This window comes from Halichondria panicea, chromosome 5 (assembly GCF_963675165.1).
Source record: "Halichondria panicea chromosome 5, odHalPani1.1, whole genome shotgun sequence".
In the NCBI taxonomy this organism is placed as follows: Eukaryota; Metazoa; Porifera; class Demospongiae; order Suberitida; family Halichondriidae; genus Halichondria; species Halichondria panicea.
In genome coordinates, this window is record NC_087381.1 from 3,807,505 (window position 1) to 3,823,333 (window position 15,829).

The following is a 15,829-nucleotide window of genomic DNA, read 5'->3' on the forward strand; positions in this document are numbered from 1 at the left end:
ATCCATTTTACGTATATAATATGAATCCCGAATATAAAGGTACATATTGAAACCATTACACAATGACAATGAATGCAATGCACCCTCATTTATGGCCCATATTTATGAAACGGCCTTAACCAACCTGAGCATGCATATATTCCACGAAAATAATAATTATTAGTGCCTCAAAAATTTCGCTATAATAATTATGGTATATCTTGCTATAATAATAATTATAGGTTTTAACATCAGTAACGACACATCAATAATCGGTTTAGCTATAGGAAGTATAATAATTTATTAATACTCGTAAAAATGATATGAATATTGTGATGGTGAAACAGCGGCAACAACAATTAAGATGTTATAGTGTATGATAATTATAGCTACATGTATATACTTAAGGTTTGTTCAACACAAACACGTATACACACAATGATACAGTGTATAAACAGCAACAGTGATTTTACAAACTTGTCCCCTCGATTTGGTACTCTCGAACATCAGGCACACTGTCAGTAAACTTGATTCTCTGCTCTTCAAACATCGATTTCCTTTCAACATCTAGTAAAATAATATTATTATCACCACATGCATGCAAACAAACATGCACCCAGGGTCCGTCAAGCAGGGAATTATACCCATTCCACAATTAAGACGAATCTAATTATAGGCTAGCCTGCAATTCTTCTGAGAGTGGGCCTGGTAATAATTATTAACGATTGCATGTGTTAATCTCACCCCGGTATCTGGGAGCTAATTTGGATAACATCGTATAATTATTATGCCAAAGGCGTATACGCCTTGATTATGCTCAGTAAAACAATGTCATAACGAACGGAAGTGGGTTGAAGGAATTAAGTAGATAAAAAGTTCGGAATGCTTGGAACCCCTTGATAGCATTCTGATAGCTATCCCTTAGCCTTTATTCGGAGGTGGTTGTTAACAGAGGTTCCACTGTACAATAATTTTCTAACTGATAAACTTACTTTCAATGCCATTGCTAAGGTCTACTTTGACATGTTCTGAGCTCCCATTTTGAAGAGCTGACACTGACATGCCGTCAATGTGCTCTCCTTTCTCAACGTGTGGTGTTGAACCATTGCCAACATTCACTACTTTCTGAGATTGTACTACATACTCTTCATAAGGTGGTGGTGACTGTGATGGTGTATTGTCACTAGTCTCTGGTAGCTTGATATCTGTGATTGCATTAATTGACAGCAACTCAAAAATGTATCAGGACGCGTAATCATCTGCATGACTGCTTCGGTATGTACCTGACTTCGAACCTCGTAATGTTGATGTTTTGAACGAGCTCAACCGCTCCTGCAAAATTTGAATGATTTATATAAAGTAAATAATTATAATACTTACAGTTGGTTTCATCATAAACTTACCAAAATGCTAGATTTGTGATCTAAATCAGAAGATGAGAAGTGTTCGCTAAGAAACTCTGATTCTGACAATTTGCCCCTCCACCACCACTTCTTGTAGCCTTCTCTAACCTGCAAAAAATCCATAACCATGCCAGTCAATTTCAACTTCACACTATAATTACATTCAATGCTGTACTATTAACGAACCTGTTTCGACAATGGAACAAATAAGATGAATATTATGAAGCCCTAAATAAATGGAGAATCCTATGTTGATCTACAAGAGTGACAAGAATTTCTAACTAGTGCTGGCTGACTTAAAGGCAAATGAACTCACCAATATAATCAGTATGACTGATGCAATGAATGCCCAAACAAACCCAGTATCATAACGAAGCCAACACCTACAGTATATACACATGTATTGCAGTTGCTTGCAAGATTACGATGATATACATACGTACAACAAAGACGAGATATAATTACAGTCTATATAGATATAAACGTACGCATCACTGCTTCCATAGTGGGGTTCTCCATCTGAACCTCTCAGGGCAAAGCCCAGTGGAACAGTTAAGCACAGGTAGAGCAGAGGCAAACCTACATGTACATGCATGAAAGACATTACTTTCCATACATGACTTGTACCTCATAAACTGCAACTGTGAATTAAGGTATCAACTGACTATAGCTGTGCTACTTCTTAACAACTCCCTATACTGCTATACCTGTACATGCACTGCAAGTTGTGTATAATACTCACCATAGCTCACTAAAGCAAAGAATGCCATGTACAGTTTTGGCCTTTTGACGAACACTTGCACAAGAACAACATACAAAACAACCCCTTCCATGAGCATCCACATGAATGTAACCAGGAAGGCATAGTGCAAAACAACAGCAATTGACTGACAAAACACCTAGAGGAAGGAGAAAGTTAATGGTTTGTTTATAAATTGTCTCATAAGAGACTTACAACATTGTCTGTCTTGTCCACTGTGGTGACAAACAGCAGTTGCGCAATAAACAAGCATCCACACAAGTTGACGTGGATAAAATTACGCATTCCCCATAGCGACCTGTTGTCATGGGCAGCATGAGATAAGCATGCATTTATGTGCATACATGCATAGTACATATAGTATATAATCATACAATGTGCATACATGTACATGCATGTAATTATATGCATGCATGTACACGTATTTACAGCTTAATTGACTATTGTGAGGGCCAGGATAGCCAACACAAGACAGACGAGAGAAATGGACACACTGACATAACTAACAATTTAAAGTTGACGTTTAATTTCTGGGGTTGTCTACAACGAATGAATGCAAGTCATAAGATTATTGTCTATATGCATGTGCATTAATTCTTACATTTGTTCCGGGGCTCAGAAGAATGGCGAAGTGTGTAAGATGAGTGCACTCAAACAGACACAGTGTCATTGCTCAGCTCATCATTCCTTGTACAACTTTCATTGGACCAGGCATGCCTGTGTGTCGATCAACAAATCATTCAAGGTAAACATGCTAAAGATAAACTTGATCTGTATACTCTAGCAAGAAATGCATAATTTTTTTGGTGCAATAGTTGAATATTAGACTTGCACTCTATTTATTATTATAAGTAGTTTCAGATAACCGTCAACGTCGCCATGGAAAGTTACTCACGATGTTAAGTTAATCCAGCTGAGTATTGTTGTCCTACGGATAATAACAAAAAGAATTATGATAATTATACAATTATGTACTAATGGGAAAGCTCGTAAGCTAAGCGGATAGATATCTAGTACTGACATTCGTGTGCCCAGTGAGACTATTATAAATTGTATCTGATTCATACCAAAAACCTCACACTGTTAGTTGTACGTGCATGCAATTGAGGTTCGTAAAGTTTTACATAAAAATATAGTAAATTCGTGGGTATAAATGTTTGCGGTACATGCAAAAACGTACCACAAACATTTATACATGTACCCTCGAAATAATTATACTCGCTACATGTATATACGGTAATGTAGCTAGTATAAGCGAAGTATAATTATACGCAATAATAATAATAATAATTATGGCGTGCAATCCTTCCGCATGTTTACTGCAAATTTTTTGAGGCAATTGGGAGAACACAGTCCATGTGCATTCTAATTACGACAGTTGGTGCTTGCATTAGGGCGGTTCTATAATTAGAACGACTACGGTAAACACTTCAGAACTCACAGTTTTGTTGACTACAAGCTGATAACGCACTGGGTCACTAATATGTACATCGTAAATTGTCATTGTAGTAGCACTTCTAAAACAAGCCCATGCAGTTATACATGTAGAGCTCTTGAAAATGTGCAATTACTGGTCCTGAAGACGTACACCCAATTCGATACTCTGTTCATTGTACATAAAATCCCACAATGGCCTGAGATGATCTTCAAGGATAGAACCAAACATGCAGACGTATGATGATAAAAATACTACGCATTTCCTGTCAACAAACAAAAAAGGAGTGGATCTGCAAAGAAGCCAGAGTTCACAAAGGCTGTCAGGCAGCACATCTTTGCAACGATTTCTGACTCTTATACAGTAGCTACATGTAACAAAATAGTAGCTAGCGCACAAGTATTAAAAACGTTGTGCTAACAGATGATGCTATGCACGATTCTGATAAAACTGCTGAGTAAAATTAAAGATAACTCAACTCAAAAAAGAAACTTCTAGTCCAATCAAAATCCAAGAGAACATGGCTAGAAGCCTATACAGAAGCTGTTAGTTTTTATCGCATTGCAATCGTTGAGCAGTATGTTACAGCTGAAATATACACCTTGTGCGGCTACGCCTCGAGACAAAATTACAGTGCAGTAATCCAGTTGCTATATGTGTAGCATAATAACCACAAAGTCATAATGCACTAACCACAAAACGCCCCTCTGACAAAACTAGAGCACTAAAGTGCAAACCCTCGGCTGGTGACATGATTATAAAGAAACCAGAAGACTGATAATATAATGCAGTGCATATAGTGATGTTGTTATCATCATCATGCATGACTTGCACAGCAACTCAGGAGCAATAAAACTAAACCAGACTGGAGGCATGCTGAAACATTTGAGAACAGGTAGTAGTACTATAAATATATGCACTGTGGATTAGGATCACAGCAAAGAAGCATGGAGTCTCAGAGAAGTATGGCTCCAGGTCCTGCATGGATCCCAGTCAGCTAAAGCAAGCTTTCTGCTTTAGTGACCCTGTTCCAATATTGTTCCTGGTATATACAGCTTTCTACTTTAGTGACCCTGTTCCATTGTTTCTGGACCTGGTACAGGATCACTTCAGTTATAAGTAACGCATGTGCAAGTTCTGTTCAAGCTACATTTTGCTCGCTTTTATTAGACAACGAAGCTTTAACACCGAAAGCTGCCACTATTAGAAGTACTGACTTGTTGTGTGGAGGCTACCCATGCTGTAAACGCAGTGCTAGAGCATCCAGGTAAGCAGACCCAGTCACAAGCTTCTTAGCTTTTGCTCGTTTTTATTTGACAACGAAGGTTTAACATGAAATTCTGCCACTATTAAAATTAATAACTTGTTGTATGAAGGCTATCCATGCTGTAAACGCAGTGCCATGGCATGCAGGTGAGTAGATTCACACATTACAAACAAACAGACCAACGGACTACTATACCCGTGGCCGCCCACGCGCGCCTCGGGTAATAACTGTCTAACGTACTGTACATGTACATTCCACCACCCTTATTAAATTTCAAAAATAGAGCATATTACGTGTACATAAATTGTATACATGGGTCGATACACATTCACCAATTGGTAATCCCTGCCATGTAACATATAGTGCACTAACCTGCTTGGGAGAGTATGGCACATACAGAGGCACAGCGCAGTGACTGCAGCCTCTCACTGGGGTGAATGGCAGGCTCATAAGACAAATGGATGTAGCGCCGAGCAGCATCGTTGAACTTACATGTACGTCTGAAATCGGCTATTCTTGCACGGTAAAAATTACAGCAATTAGTAGGCAATTAGTATAATTATTGAGAGCATGATAAATTGTCCTGTTCCTCAGGTAGACAATTAGATGTGTAAAACTATAACTATGGACTGCACAAATGTACATGTACTATGATTATACATGCCTGATTGATACATCATTATGCCTCGGTGCGCATGCGCAAGCGAGGTATACGGTAGTGTGTTTGTGTGTGTGTGTGTGTGTGTGTAGACTGCTATTATAGTTGCTCAAAGATCACTGAACTGTAAGTAAAAGTTTCTATAGGCTTCTAGTAACGTTTTCTTGGATTTTAATTGTGGATTTGAAAAATAATACTTCGTTCTCGAGTTATGCCTACTTTTGCTTGGAATGCCACATTGCAGCCTTTTCAGAAGAGTGCGTAGCAAAACTTGTCCATGGATTGAGTGTTGCTACTCTACTTAGTAGTTAGCTCTGCACTAGAACGCTAGCTATTGGTAGCTGCAAGAGTGAAAAGAGAGCTGCAAGGCTCTGCTGATATGCAGCCATTTATTTTTTAGACTTTGATATCGATCGTTTTTAACAACAATCATGGTATATCATTACCCACTCATTGAGTTTCTGTGTGACTCTACATGCAGCAAAATTTATAAAATTGTTCATCATGATAATTATGTGTGTATAAAAGCTATTACTATAATAGCTAGTGGCTTTATGTTATTATGTTGTGTAGCTTTGAAACCTCCACCGAGGCATCAGCACCCGCGGTGCTTTCATTCTACCAGGTTTCTTGTAAGTGTTCAAGTGATGGCGACTCAGATTGTTATGTTCTTATAAGCTAACGTACTCCAGAACTTCATAAACCGTACCTTGTAAATAATGTGCAGGTCGTTTCTGTCCACCTCTGACTGCAGCAAAGCTGCTCTGTTGATGTAAGCCTCAGCAGCTACGTGATTCTGCTCTTCCAAATACAGCTGAGCTATCCTTAGGTACACTTCCATCTTGAAGTCCGAAGGGTATATTCTATGTGGTAAAGGTAATCACATTTAATTTACATGTGCGACTACTACGTGTGTACATAGTATAATTATAACGTTAGCAGTATATGAAATAAGCCACTAAACAAGGCTACATGTATATACAACCTCTAGTGGTAAAGAATTGACTGATACTAACTTTTGCCCGGAGTCCATAGGAATTGCACACAGCAGTTCAGCACTTTCCGTCCAATTCTGCTCAGCTTCTAAAATCTTTGACAGTGACAGTCTTACTTGAGTGGCCTGGCAAAATAATTGATAATAACGATTAAAAAATTGTTAAGTTACCTGTTCCTCAAAGGAGACACTTCTGGATTGCATTTTGGAGAGAGTGAACAGGCACATGGGTTTAGCCACACTTTTCTCTAGCTCAGGGATCTTCTCACAGAAAAATGTCATGACTGCCTTAGATGACACAATTCCCAAACTCTCGTCCAGTGCTGTATACCAAAACAAAATTAACACATCTTTACAAGCGGTATTGCTTAACCCATGTGGGAGCATTTAATTAATACAAGATACGAGTGGCATCCAGAAAAACCCCCAAATTACGTTCATGGCATCTTTATTGACATGTACAGCTGCACCTACATTGTAGCTAGCTATGCATCAAATGCATGCTCATAATAATAATTATAGGCCGAAACAATACTTGACAATACAAACACGCCTTTTTACAAGTACCATAGAAGTTTGGACTTTACCGAGTCGGCACTAAAATTAATGTACAGTACTCACGCAGTCAACACACATTTCCTACTGCATAAAATCGTGCTTGAGCAAATGCAGCTGAGTTGTCTATGCATACTGTGGAAAGGACAGTTGACCAGACTAGCATTAATTCATGCATGCTACCGGGGTAGCTATACTCTCAGCTAGACTCGCTGGCCACTCCCATCATCACTATCTTGAGGATTGGGACTGGTCAACTGCCAATCTGCGAGTTGTTCTCATTACCGATTTCGGTAATGACCAATCACAGTGCAGAAGCAATGTCATGTGACATATTTCGCCCACGTAATTCGTTGTAGTTGGGCTGGGTCTTATGTTGTATTAGATAAACCACGGGACATAACCCACATTCACTTGATAGTTACACAACTTTAGTCAACCGCACAAACCACAAGATGATGTCATACAACTAATTAAAATTCCACAAGAACAACTCGCAGATTGGCAGTTGACCAGTCCCAATCCTCAAGATAGTGATGATGGGAGTGGCCAGCAAGTCTAACTCTCAGCTACATGTAGCTAGTCCCAATGGTCTACCAGCATTGACGAAGACCTCCAAGCTGCCCTCAGGTCATTCCCTTCCTTGCACTCATCTAATAAGGAAGAAAATACCTCTCTGTACTTTTCAACTACATTCTTGGCAGTAGACTTGACGTTCTTCAGCTTGGACTGTGCAATAGACGCCATTTTTTATATTTTAAATGAACTTTGAACTTTGGTCTTGGATTATAGGGCGTGGTCAGCTTGTGTGTGAGGTCATAGATACTAGTAATTAGAACGAAAAAGAGCATGCGCAATGTGAGCGTGACCAGAAGGGGAGGGGCTGCTGGTTGCTTAGTACTTAGAATACTCTGTTATAGTGCAGTGGGGGAATGGCAACTCTAAAGGATTTTTTCCTCCTTGATCTTGATTTTTTTCCTATTGTTATTGAGAAGAATAATTATTGTGCAAGTTAATCATCTGCCAGAGAAAAAAACAGTATCTGTGCCTAGTCATTTTCCTCGTGTCGAATTTAAACCGACCGAGCCACTTAAAAGCTTAATTGTTCAGCACATTCAGTATTTACTCCGTGGATTTTGCTGAAAGCAGAAAGATGAGGATGGTATTGAAACAGGGGATTCTCAGGAGGCATACAACACAGCTCAGTGTGCTTGTTACAATGGAACAAATCAACCAAAAACCTGACTTTGTTCAGAAGTATTTTGGCTCCCAACGATCCTTTGGCTTCCAAATTCTTCAAAAATGGATGAAAACCACACGCCCTGTCATACCCTAAATACCTCAATCTTTCAAGATCGTGTACGTTCCTACCAAACGTAGTGTATAGGAAAATGTAAGCTTGAGTGGCCGATTCGCATGTAAACATTTCGGTAAAGTTGACAATGACTCCATATGGTCTTACAACAGCGAAAAGTCCGGCAGTTCGGTCATAAAAACGATTAATATTTCCAGCTTTCTTACAACCCACCAGAACAGTGTCATCATCATTGTCAGGAAGAGGTGCTTCTTCAGCATGTTTTCGCCGTACATACTGGTGATCCATCAAACTTGGAACAAGAGAAGTGGACTCCTCGCAATGTGCTGGGCTAAATTTTGACGGTATTTTACTCTTTCCTCCAAGCACTGGTGTTTCAGGACAACACTGGGTAATATTTAATACTCGAGTCTCACGATACCTGTCCAGCTTTAGCTTTAGTCTTTGGCAGTGCACACATTGGCCGGCAGATCTTCTCAATGCCATCCAAAGAACAGTAACCTATGTACATGCATGCATGCGTAAAAATATTATACAGTCACAATAACCAATTATCATGCTGTAACTTTATAATGCGACTAAGGTGAGTATAATTATACAGAGTTAGTGTTAGGGGGGCCGGTGGTTAGGTAAGGGGTATATAGGTAAAGGGTATAGGTTAGGTATATAGGTATATAAGGGTTAGCATGTGTTACGGGGATGGTATAATTATAGGTATAATTATAGGTAAGTGTTAGGGTTAGGGTTAGGCTTATATGGGTAAGAGGATGTATTATGGGGGTTGGTTATAGATAACGGTTAGGGGATAGTTGGGTAGGGTTAGCATGTGTTAGGGGGATGTTAAGTAAGTGTTAGGGGGTTGTTAAGTAAAGGTTAAGGGGGATGGTTAGGGGGTTAGGGGGATGTTAAGTAAGGGTAATTAGGGGGATGGTTAGGAGGGTTAGGGTTAGGATGTTAGGTAAGAGGTAGGGGGTAAGGGTTAGCACGTGTTATAGGGTTAGGGGAGGGTTAGGTATGTATGTAGGTTAGGGTTAGGGTTAGGGGGATGGTTAGGTAACTAGGGTTAGGGTATAGGGTTAGGGTAAGGGTTAGGTTAGTATAGAGTTAGGGTAATGGCTAGCATCATGGTTAGGTATAGTTTAGGTTAGGTAGTTTGGTTAGGAGTTAGGTTAGTAGGTATGGCTATAATAGTTAGCATATTGGGGAGAGGGTGAAGGTAATGGGGGAAATAGTTATAGTTCGCGGTGTCTATAATGGTATTTAGAAAAAATTTGCATATTCAAGCTTTGAAGTGGCCACTGCTAATGAGGTGTCTATCCAACTAAGAAACCTGCTAGCAGGTCACTATCTGAGTTAGTGACCTGCTAGCAGGGCTCTAACTAGTACCCACAGGTTTCTAACTAAAACCACAGATGCATGAATATAATTAAAATCAGACAGATTACAATCAGCACAAAATTAATTAGAAGACAAATTGATTGTTATAATTATTAGTTCCACCAGAAATAGAAATAGTAGGCAGCATGGTCTTCTGAGCAGTTTTGGTTTCTTTGCTTTTCTGAACAGGTTCAGCAGGCTCAGCAAAAGATCGCACATCATCAAGGCATTTTCGTTTTGGCACAGACTTCGTGTTAAGAACATCAGATGTTATTTCCTTCAGCTTGTTGGAAGCCCTTTTGTATGCTCTGACCCCGTCTGTGCTTGAATGGCCAGTCCTACTCATGATGAGTTGTTCGTCAATTTGTGCATCAAACAATCTTGTTGCCAAAGAAGCTCGCAGAGAATGGTTAGTGTAATGACCACTAAATCCCGCATCTTGCATCAAAATAGGAACAACTTTAGAGAGAAGATCATGCCCGAGGGGAGTGACAGAATACCATACATTTCCTTTGGGTGAGCGCAAAGGGGTCAGGTAAAACGCATTATTAGGCCTCTTCTCAGGACATTTGGAATTATACAACTTGAACAATCTTACAACACACCTATGTGGGCTGTCTTTGTTTGCATATTGAACTACCTCTTTTGGCTTCTTCTTTCTGTCGGCCAGGCCTCCTTGATTTGTTTTAGAGACATCTTCTTGATAGACCAAATAAGGACGATTCCCTGGGGGCTCAAAAAGCTGAATTTGTGCTGGAGAATGCCTTATTTTTCAAAACTTTTGAATCCAAATGGAGCTGATTGGACTCCTTGACACTGTCAGCGAGCTTGAGCACACTGTCAGAGAGCTTGAGGAGGACCAGGAAGTCTGTTATGACCATGACGAGCCCAGTGATGACGATTTTGAGACAGATCTGGAGAGTGATTCAGGTTTGTGTCATTGCACCATTAAATAGTGGTTGGGGAGGCAGCATTGTGATGCCCTAACGATATGTGGCCTCTTTTTGGCGGAGGCGTCATGTGCATGCCTTTTGTGGCTCCTCCTACATTGTGTGAGCCTCTTTTTGGCGTCGCCTTGACTGCAGTACTGTACTGTACCCTAACCCCCAGTTGTTAATGATATTCATAGCACCACACGCGTGCATTACGCCCACATATTGATATTCATGGTTGTTGTGGTTTGTTGGGCTCCTCCCACGAGCCTTTGATGTGGACGAGCCTTTTCCTCTGCTGTACTGTACCTATGTGCCCTAACCCCCCCCAGTAGTTAATTATATTCATAGCACCACTAGCGTGCGGTACGCCCACATAATGACATTCATGGTTGTTGTGGTTTGTTGGGCTCCTCCCACGAGCCTTTGATGTGGACGAGCCTTTTCCTCTGCTGTACTGTACCTATGTGCCCTAACCCCCCCCCCCCAGTAGTTAATGATATTCATAGCACCACTAGCGTGTGGTACGCCCACATAATGACATTCATGGTTGTTGTGGTTTGTTGGGCTCCTCCCACGAGCCTTTGATGGGGACGAGCCTTTTCCACGAGCCTTTTCCTCTGCTGTACTGTACCTGTGTGCCCTAACCCCCCCCCCCAGTAGTTAATTATATTCATAGCACCACACTCGTGCGGTACGCCCACGTAATGACATTCATGGTTGTTGTGGTTTGTTGGGCTCCTCCCACGAGCCTTTTCCTCTGCTGTACTGTACCTATGTGCCCTAACCCCCCCCCCCCCCCAGTAGTTAATGATATTCATAGCACCACTAGCGTGTGGTACACCCACGTAATGACATTCATGGTTGTTGTGGTTTGTTGGGCTCCTCCCACGAGCCTTTGATGTGGACGAGCCTTTTCCTCTGCTGTACTGTACCTATGTGCCCTAACCCCCCCCCCCCCCCCCAGTAGTTAATGATATTCATAGCACCACTAGCGTGTGGTACGCCCACGTAATGACATTCATGGTTGTTGTGGTTTGTTAGGCTCCTCCCACGAGCCTTTGATGTGGACGAGCCTTTTCCTCTGCTGTACTGTACCTATGTGCCCTAACCCCCCCCCCCCCCCCCAGTAGTTAATGATATTCATAGCACCACTAGCGTGTGGTACGCCCACGTAATGACATTCATGGTTGTTGTGGTTTGTTAGGCTCCTCCCACGAGCCTTTGATGTGGACGAGCCTTTTCCTCTGCTGTACTGTACCTATGTGCCCTAACCCCCCCCCCCCAGTAGTTAATGATATTCATAGCACCACTAGCGTGTGGTACGCCCACGTAATGACATTCATGGTTGTTGTGGTTTGTTGGGCTCCTCCCACGAGCCTTTGATGGGGACGAGCCTTTTCCTCTGCTGTACTGTACCTATGTGCCCTAACCCCCTCCCCCCCAGTAGTTAATGATATTCATAGCACCACTAGCGTGCGGTACGCCCACGTAATGACATTCATGGTTGTTGTGGTTTGTTGGGCTCCTCCCACGAGCCTTTGATGGGGACGAGCCTTTTCCTCTGCTGTACTGTACCTATGTGCCCTAACCCCCCCCATTAGTTAATGATATTCATAGCACCACTAGCGTGCGGTACGCCCACGTAATGACATTCATGGTTGTTGTGGTTTGTTGGGCTCCTCCCACGAGCCTTTGATGTGGACGAGCCTTTTCCTCTGCTGTACTGTACCTATGTGCCCTAACCCCCCCCCCCCAGTAGTTAATGATATTCATAGCACCACTAGCGTGTGGTACGCCCACATAATGACATTCATGGTTGTTGTGGTTTGTTGGGCTCCTCCCACGAGCCTTTGATGGGGACGAGCCTTTTCCTCTGCTGTACTGTACCTATGTGCCCTAACCCCCCCCAGTAGTTAATGATATTCATAGCACCACTAGCGTGTGGTACGCCCACGTAATGACATTCATGGTTGTTGTGGTTTGTTGGGCTCCTCCCACGAGCCTTTGATGTGGACGAGCCTTTTCCTCTGCTGTACTGTACCTATGTGCCCTAACCCCCCCCCCCCCCCCCCCCAGTAGTTAATGATATTCATAGCACCACTAGCGTGTGGTACGCCCACGTAATGACATTCATGGTTGTTGTGGTTTGTTAGGCTCCTCCCACGAGCCTTTGATGTGGACGAGCCTTTTCCTCTGCTGTACTGTACCTATGTGCCCTAACCCCCCCCCCCCCCCAGTAGTTAATGATATTCATAGCACCACTAGCGTGTGGTACGCCCACGTAATGACATTCATGGTTGTTGTGGTTTGTTAGGCTCCTCCCACGAGCCTTTGATGTGGACGAGCCTTTTCCTCTGCTGTACTGTACCTATGTGCCCTAACCCCCCCCCCCCCCCCCCCCCAGTAGTTAATGATATTCATAGCACCACTAGCGTGTGGTACGCCCACGTAATGACATTCATGGTTGTTGTGGTTTGTTGGGCTCCTCCCACGAGCCTTTGATGGGGACGAGCCTTTTCCTCTGCTGTACTGTACCTATGTGCCCTAACCCCCTCCCCCCCAGTAGTTAATGATATTCATAGCACCACTAGCGTGCGGTACGCCCACGTAATGACATTCATGGTTGTTGTGGTTTGTTGGGCTCCTCCCACGAGCCTTTGATGTGGACGAGCCTTTTCCTCTGCTGTACTGTACCTATGTGCCCTAACCCCCCCCCCCCCCAGTAGTTAATGATATTCATAGCACCACTAGCGTGTGGTACGCCCACATAATGACATTCATGGTTGTTGTGGTTTGTTGGGCTCCTCCCACGAGCCTTTGATGTGGACGAGCCTTTTCCTCTGCTGTACTGTACCTATGTGCCCTAAACCCCCCCCCCCCAGTAGTTAATGATATTCATAGCACCACTAGCGTGCGGTACGCCCACATAATGACATTCATGGTTGTTGTGGTTTGTTGGGATCCTCCCACGAGCCTTTGATGTGGACGAGCCTTTTCCTCTGCTGTACTGTACCTATGCGCCCTAACCCCCCCCAGTAGTTAATGATATTCATAGCACCACTAGCGTGTGGTACGCCCACATAATGACATTCATAGCCTGTCCCCCACCTGCACTGGCGAGCACTCTTGTGGTACTCTAATGATATTCATGCTTTGTTTCCGTGCAGATGCTGCAGTGGAGGATGATGACGAAATGGTCGATGGCATGGCTCCGACTCCCAAACGGAGGAAGCTGGCGAGGGACAATGGACTCCAAAAAGCTAAGTCCACAGGAAGATACCCCGTCTTTGGCGGTGTGGTCGGTCCTGTCGATCAACTTGATCCGTCTGTAACTCCATGCCTAGATTTTGTTAAGTTACTTTGGCCCGATAGTTTGTGTGAGTACATAGCCGAACAGACCAACCTGTACGCTAGGCAGTGTGGTGCTAAGGGTTGGTCAGCTACAAACAGTGCCGAATTGTGGGTGTTTTTGGGGATTGTACTAGAGATGGGCATTCATAGGCTCCCTGAAATTACGGACTACTGGTCCAAGGATCCCCTTTTAGGTGTACAATGTGTGAGCAATGTAATGTCGCTCAAAAGGTTCCAAAGTTTATGGCGGTATCTGCACTGTGAGGACAATACGTCCATCACTGATGCACGTAAGGTAACTAGCAAGCTAAAAACTGTTTTAGAGACTCTTAAAGCCAACTACTTCATGAGGTATAATCCCAGTCAGGAGCTTTCCGTTGATGAGATGATGATAAAGTACAAGGGTCGTAAAAGCGGGAAAATTCATATGCCCAAGAAGCCTGTTAAACTGGGGTTCAAGGTATGGTGCTGCTCATGTTCATGCTGTGGGTATCTCTGTGTGTTTGATGTATACAGTGGTAAGCTCACCGATTCCTCTGGGAAAAAGATAGCTGTGAAAGGGCTTGTGAAAAATGTAGTCCATCGTTTACTCACTCCTTTTTATGGTCATCAGCATGTTGTGTACATGGACAACTTTTACACGTCCGGTCCATTGATAGAAGAGTTGGCTAAGCAAAATGTGTTTACTGTCGGCACAATTTTGAAGAATGCTGCTGGTTTCCCAGCAAGTCTTAAGGATGTGGTACTCGACAAAGGTGACTATACGTCCATGACTGTTGGTGATATTTCTTACTCTATGTTTAACGACCGTAGAGTTGTGTCCTTTGCAACAAATGTGTTCCCTGACCATATGCCCCACACTGTAATGCGAATGCACAAAGACGGTACCCTACGCTCTCAGAGTGTCCCCCCCTGTCTCCCTGCATATAACATGTACATGGGAGGAGTTGACAATACAGGGCGTATGAGGAAAACCTATGGGTACGATAGAAAGTGTCGGCGGTATTGGTTCAGGATTTTCTTTCAATTCCTTGACGTTAGTGTGAATAATGCATACATTCTATACAGGCACAACTGTGTCAGGGTGGGTTCAAAGGCCATGCCTTTGAAAGGGTTTCGATTGGAACTAATTCATAGTCTATTGGGTGTGCCACGTACTCGTAGCAGTGCCTCAGGTCTGGCCAGTCTAAATATCGTTTTCCCCCCATCACAGGGCGCACGTGTGAGTGCAAATAGTGTCGGAGTGTCTCGTGGGCGCTGTCAAGTGTGTGTTCGGGAGAAGATCCCTAGCAGAGAGCAGCAACACACTGCAATGGCATGTCCCCACTGTCGCATAAGAATATGCAAAGGACACTCTGTTATCGGACACACATGTGCTAGCTAATGTGCTGTGTAACTGATTTTTGTTAGATGGTACTCTCCTGGTCTAAATTGGCCTTGGAGAGGGGAGGAAAGGGGTATTATTTCAATGATTAATAAAATTGTGATAAAGAATTCAGTTGTATATGAGAGGCCCTAACCCACTCTGTTGTAAATTCTGTTGTAATTATCTCTTTCCTTGGCAATCTGTTGTAGAAATTACAACAATGGGTAAGGAATCGTTATGATGAATTAGATGAAGTTGTATGTGAGCTCCTCCCTGACAAACAAACTGTAGTCTAGGTAACCGCCTTATCAGTCAAGTAGGCTAAAAATCTGTGTCCTTTGATGTAAGCTTTGATGTCTCTTTGTGCATATGTAGTTATAAAAAAAAAAAAAAAAAAAAAAGAAACCTTTGACTAGCTAGGAAGAGTAGCAGCA

General features: G+C 42.6%; 3 protein-coding genes across 3 annotated transcripts in view; 1 reads left to right on the top strand and 2 right to left on the bottom strand.

Moving 5' to 3' along the window:
* Positions 1-419: 419 nt before the first annotated feature.
* LOC135335883 (adhesion G protein-coupled receptor E2-like) overlaps positions 420-15,829 on the bottom strand; it is a 43,242-nt gene continuing 27,832 nt past the window's right edge. Inside the window, exons 30-33 of the mRNA XM_064531540.1 lie at positions 1,383-1,490; positions 1,263-1,311; positions 972-1,184; positions 420-546 (exon numbers count right to left, since the gene is read on the bottom strand). Of these exons, the coding sequence (XP_064387610.1) occupies positions 449-546; positions 972-1,184; positions 1,263-1,311; positions 1,383-1,490 (468 nt within the window). The 3' untranslated portion in view covers positions 420-448. The remainder of the gene's footprint in view (positions 547-971; positions 1,185-1,262; positions 1,312-1,382; positions 1,491-15,829) is intronic.
* Positions 2,746-7,815, bottom strand: LOC135336067 (COP9 signalosome complex subunit 4-like). The gene is made up of 7 exons (XM_064531843.1): positions 7,649-7,815; positions 6,668-6,819; positions 6,519-6,622; positions 6,212-6,365; positions 5,217-5,354; positions 3,038-3,070; positions 2,746-2,859 (listed from the first exon to the last, which is right to left on the bottom strand). Exons 2-6 carry the CDS (start codon positions 6,776-6,778, stop codon positions 3,047-3,049), a joined length of 531 nt encoding a protein of 176 aa, XP_064387913.1. The 5' UTR covers positions 6,779-6,819; positions 7,649-7,815; the 3' UTR covers positions 2,746-2,859; positions 3,038-3,046.
* Positions 10,491-15,800, top strand: LOC135336688 (piggyBac transposable element-derived protein 4-like). The gene is made up of 2 exons (XM_064532546.1): positions 10,491-10,673; positions 13,846-15,800. The coding sequence occupies exons 1-2, from the start codon at positions 10,535-10,537 to the stop codon at positions 15,411-15,413; spliced, it is 1,707 nt and encodes a 568-aa protein (XP_064388616.1). The 5' UTR covers positions 10,491-10,534; the 3' UTR covers positions 15,414-15,800.

What these genes read in the sequence shown, in the direction of transcription:
- LOC135336067 (XM_064531843.1), bottom strand. Translation starts at nt 6,778, where the DNA reads ATGACATTTTTCTGTGAGAAGATCCCTGAGCTAGAGAAAAGTGTGGCT. An exon ending in ACCTGCACATTATTTACAAG is followed by an intron (nt 5,355 to 6,211) that starts GTACGGTTTATG and finishes GTGCAAGAATAG; the next exon opens with CCGATTTCAGACGTACATGT. An exon ending in TGCCATACTCTCCCAAGCAG is followed by an intron (nt 3,071 to 5,216) that starts GTTAGTGCACTA and finishes TATTATCCGTAG; the next exon opens with GACAACAATACTCAGCTGGA.
- LOC135336688 (XM_064532546.1), top strand. Translation starts at nt 10,535, where the DNA reads ATGGAGCTGATTGGACTCCTTGACACTGTCAGCGAGCTTGAGCACACT. An exon ending in AGATCTGGAGAGTGATTCAG is followed by an intron (nt 10,674 to 13,845) that starts GTTTGTGTCATT and finishes GTTTCCGTGCAG; the next exon opens with ATGCTGCAGTGGAGGATGAT.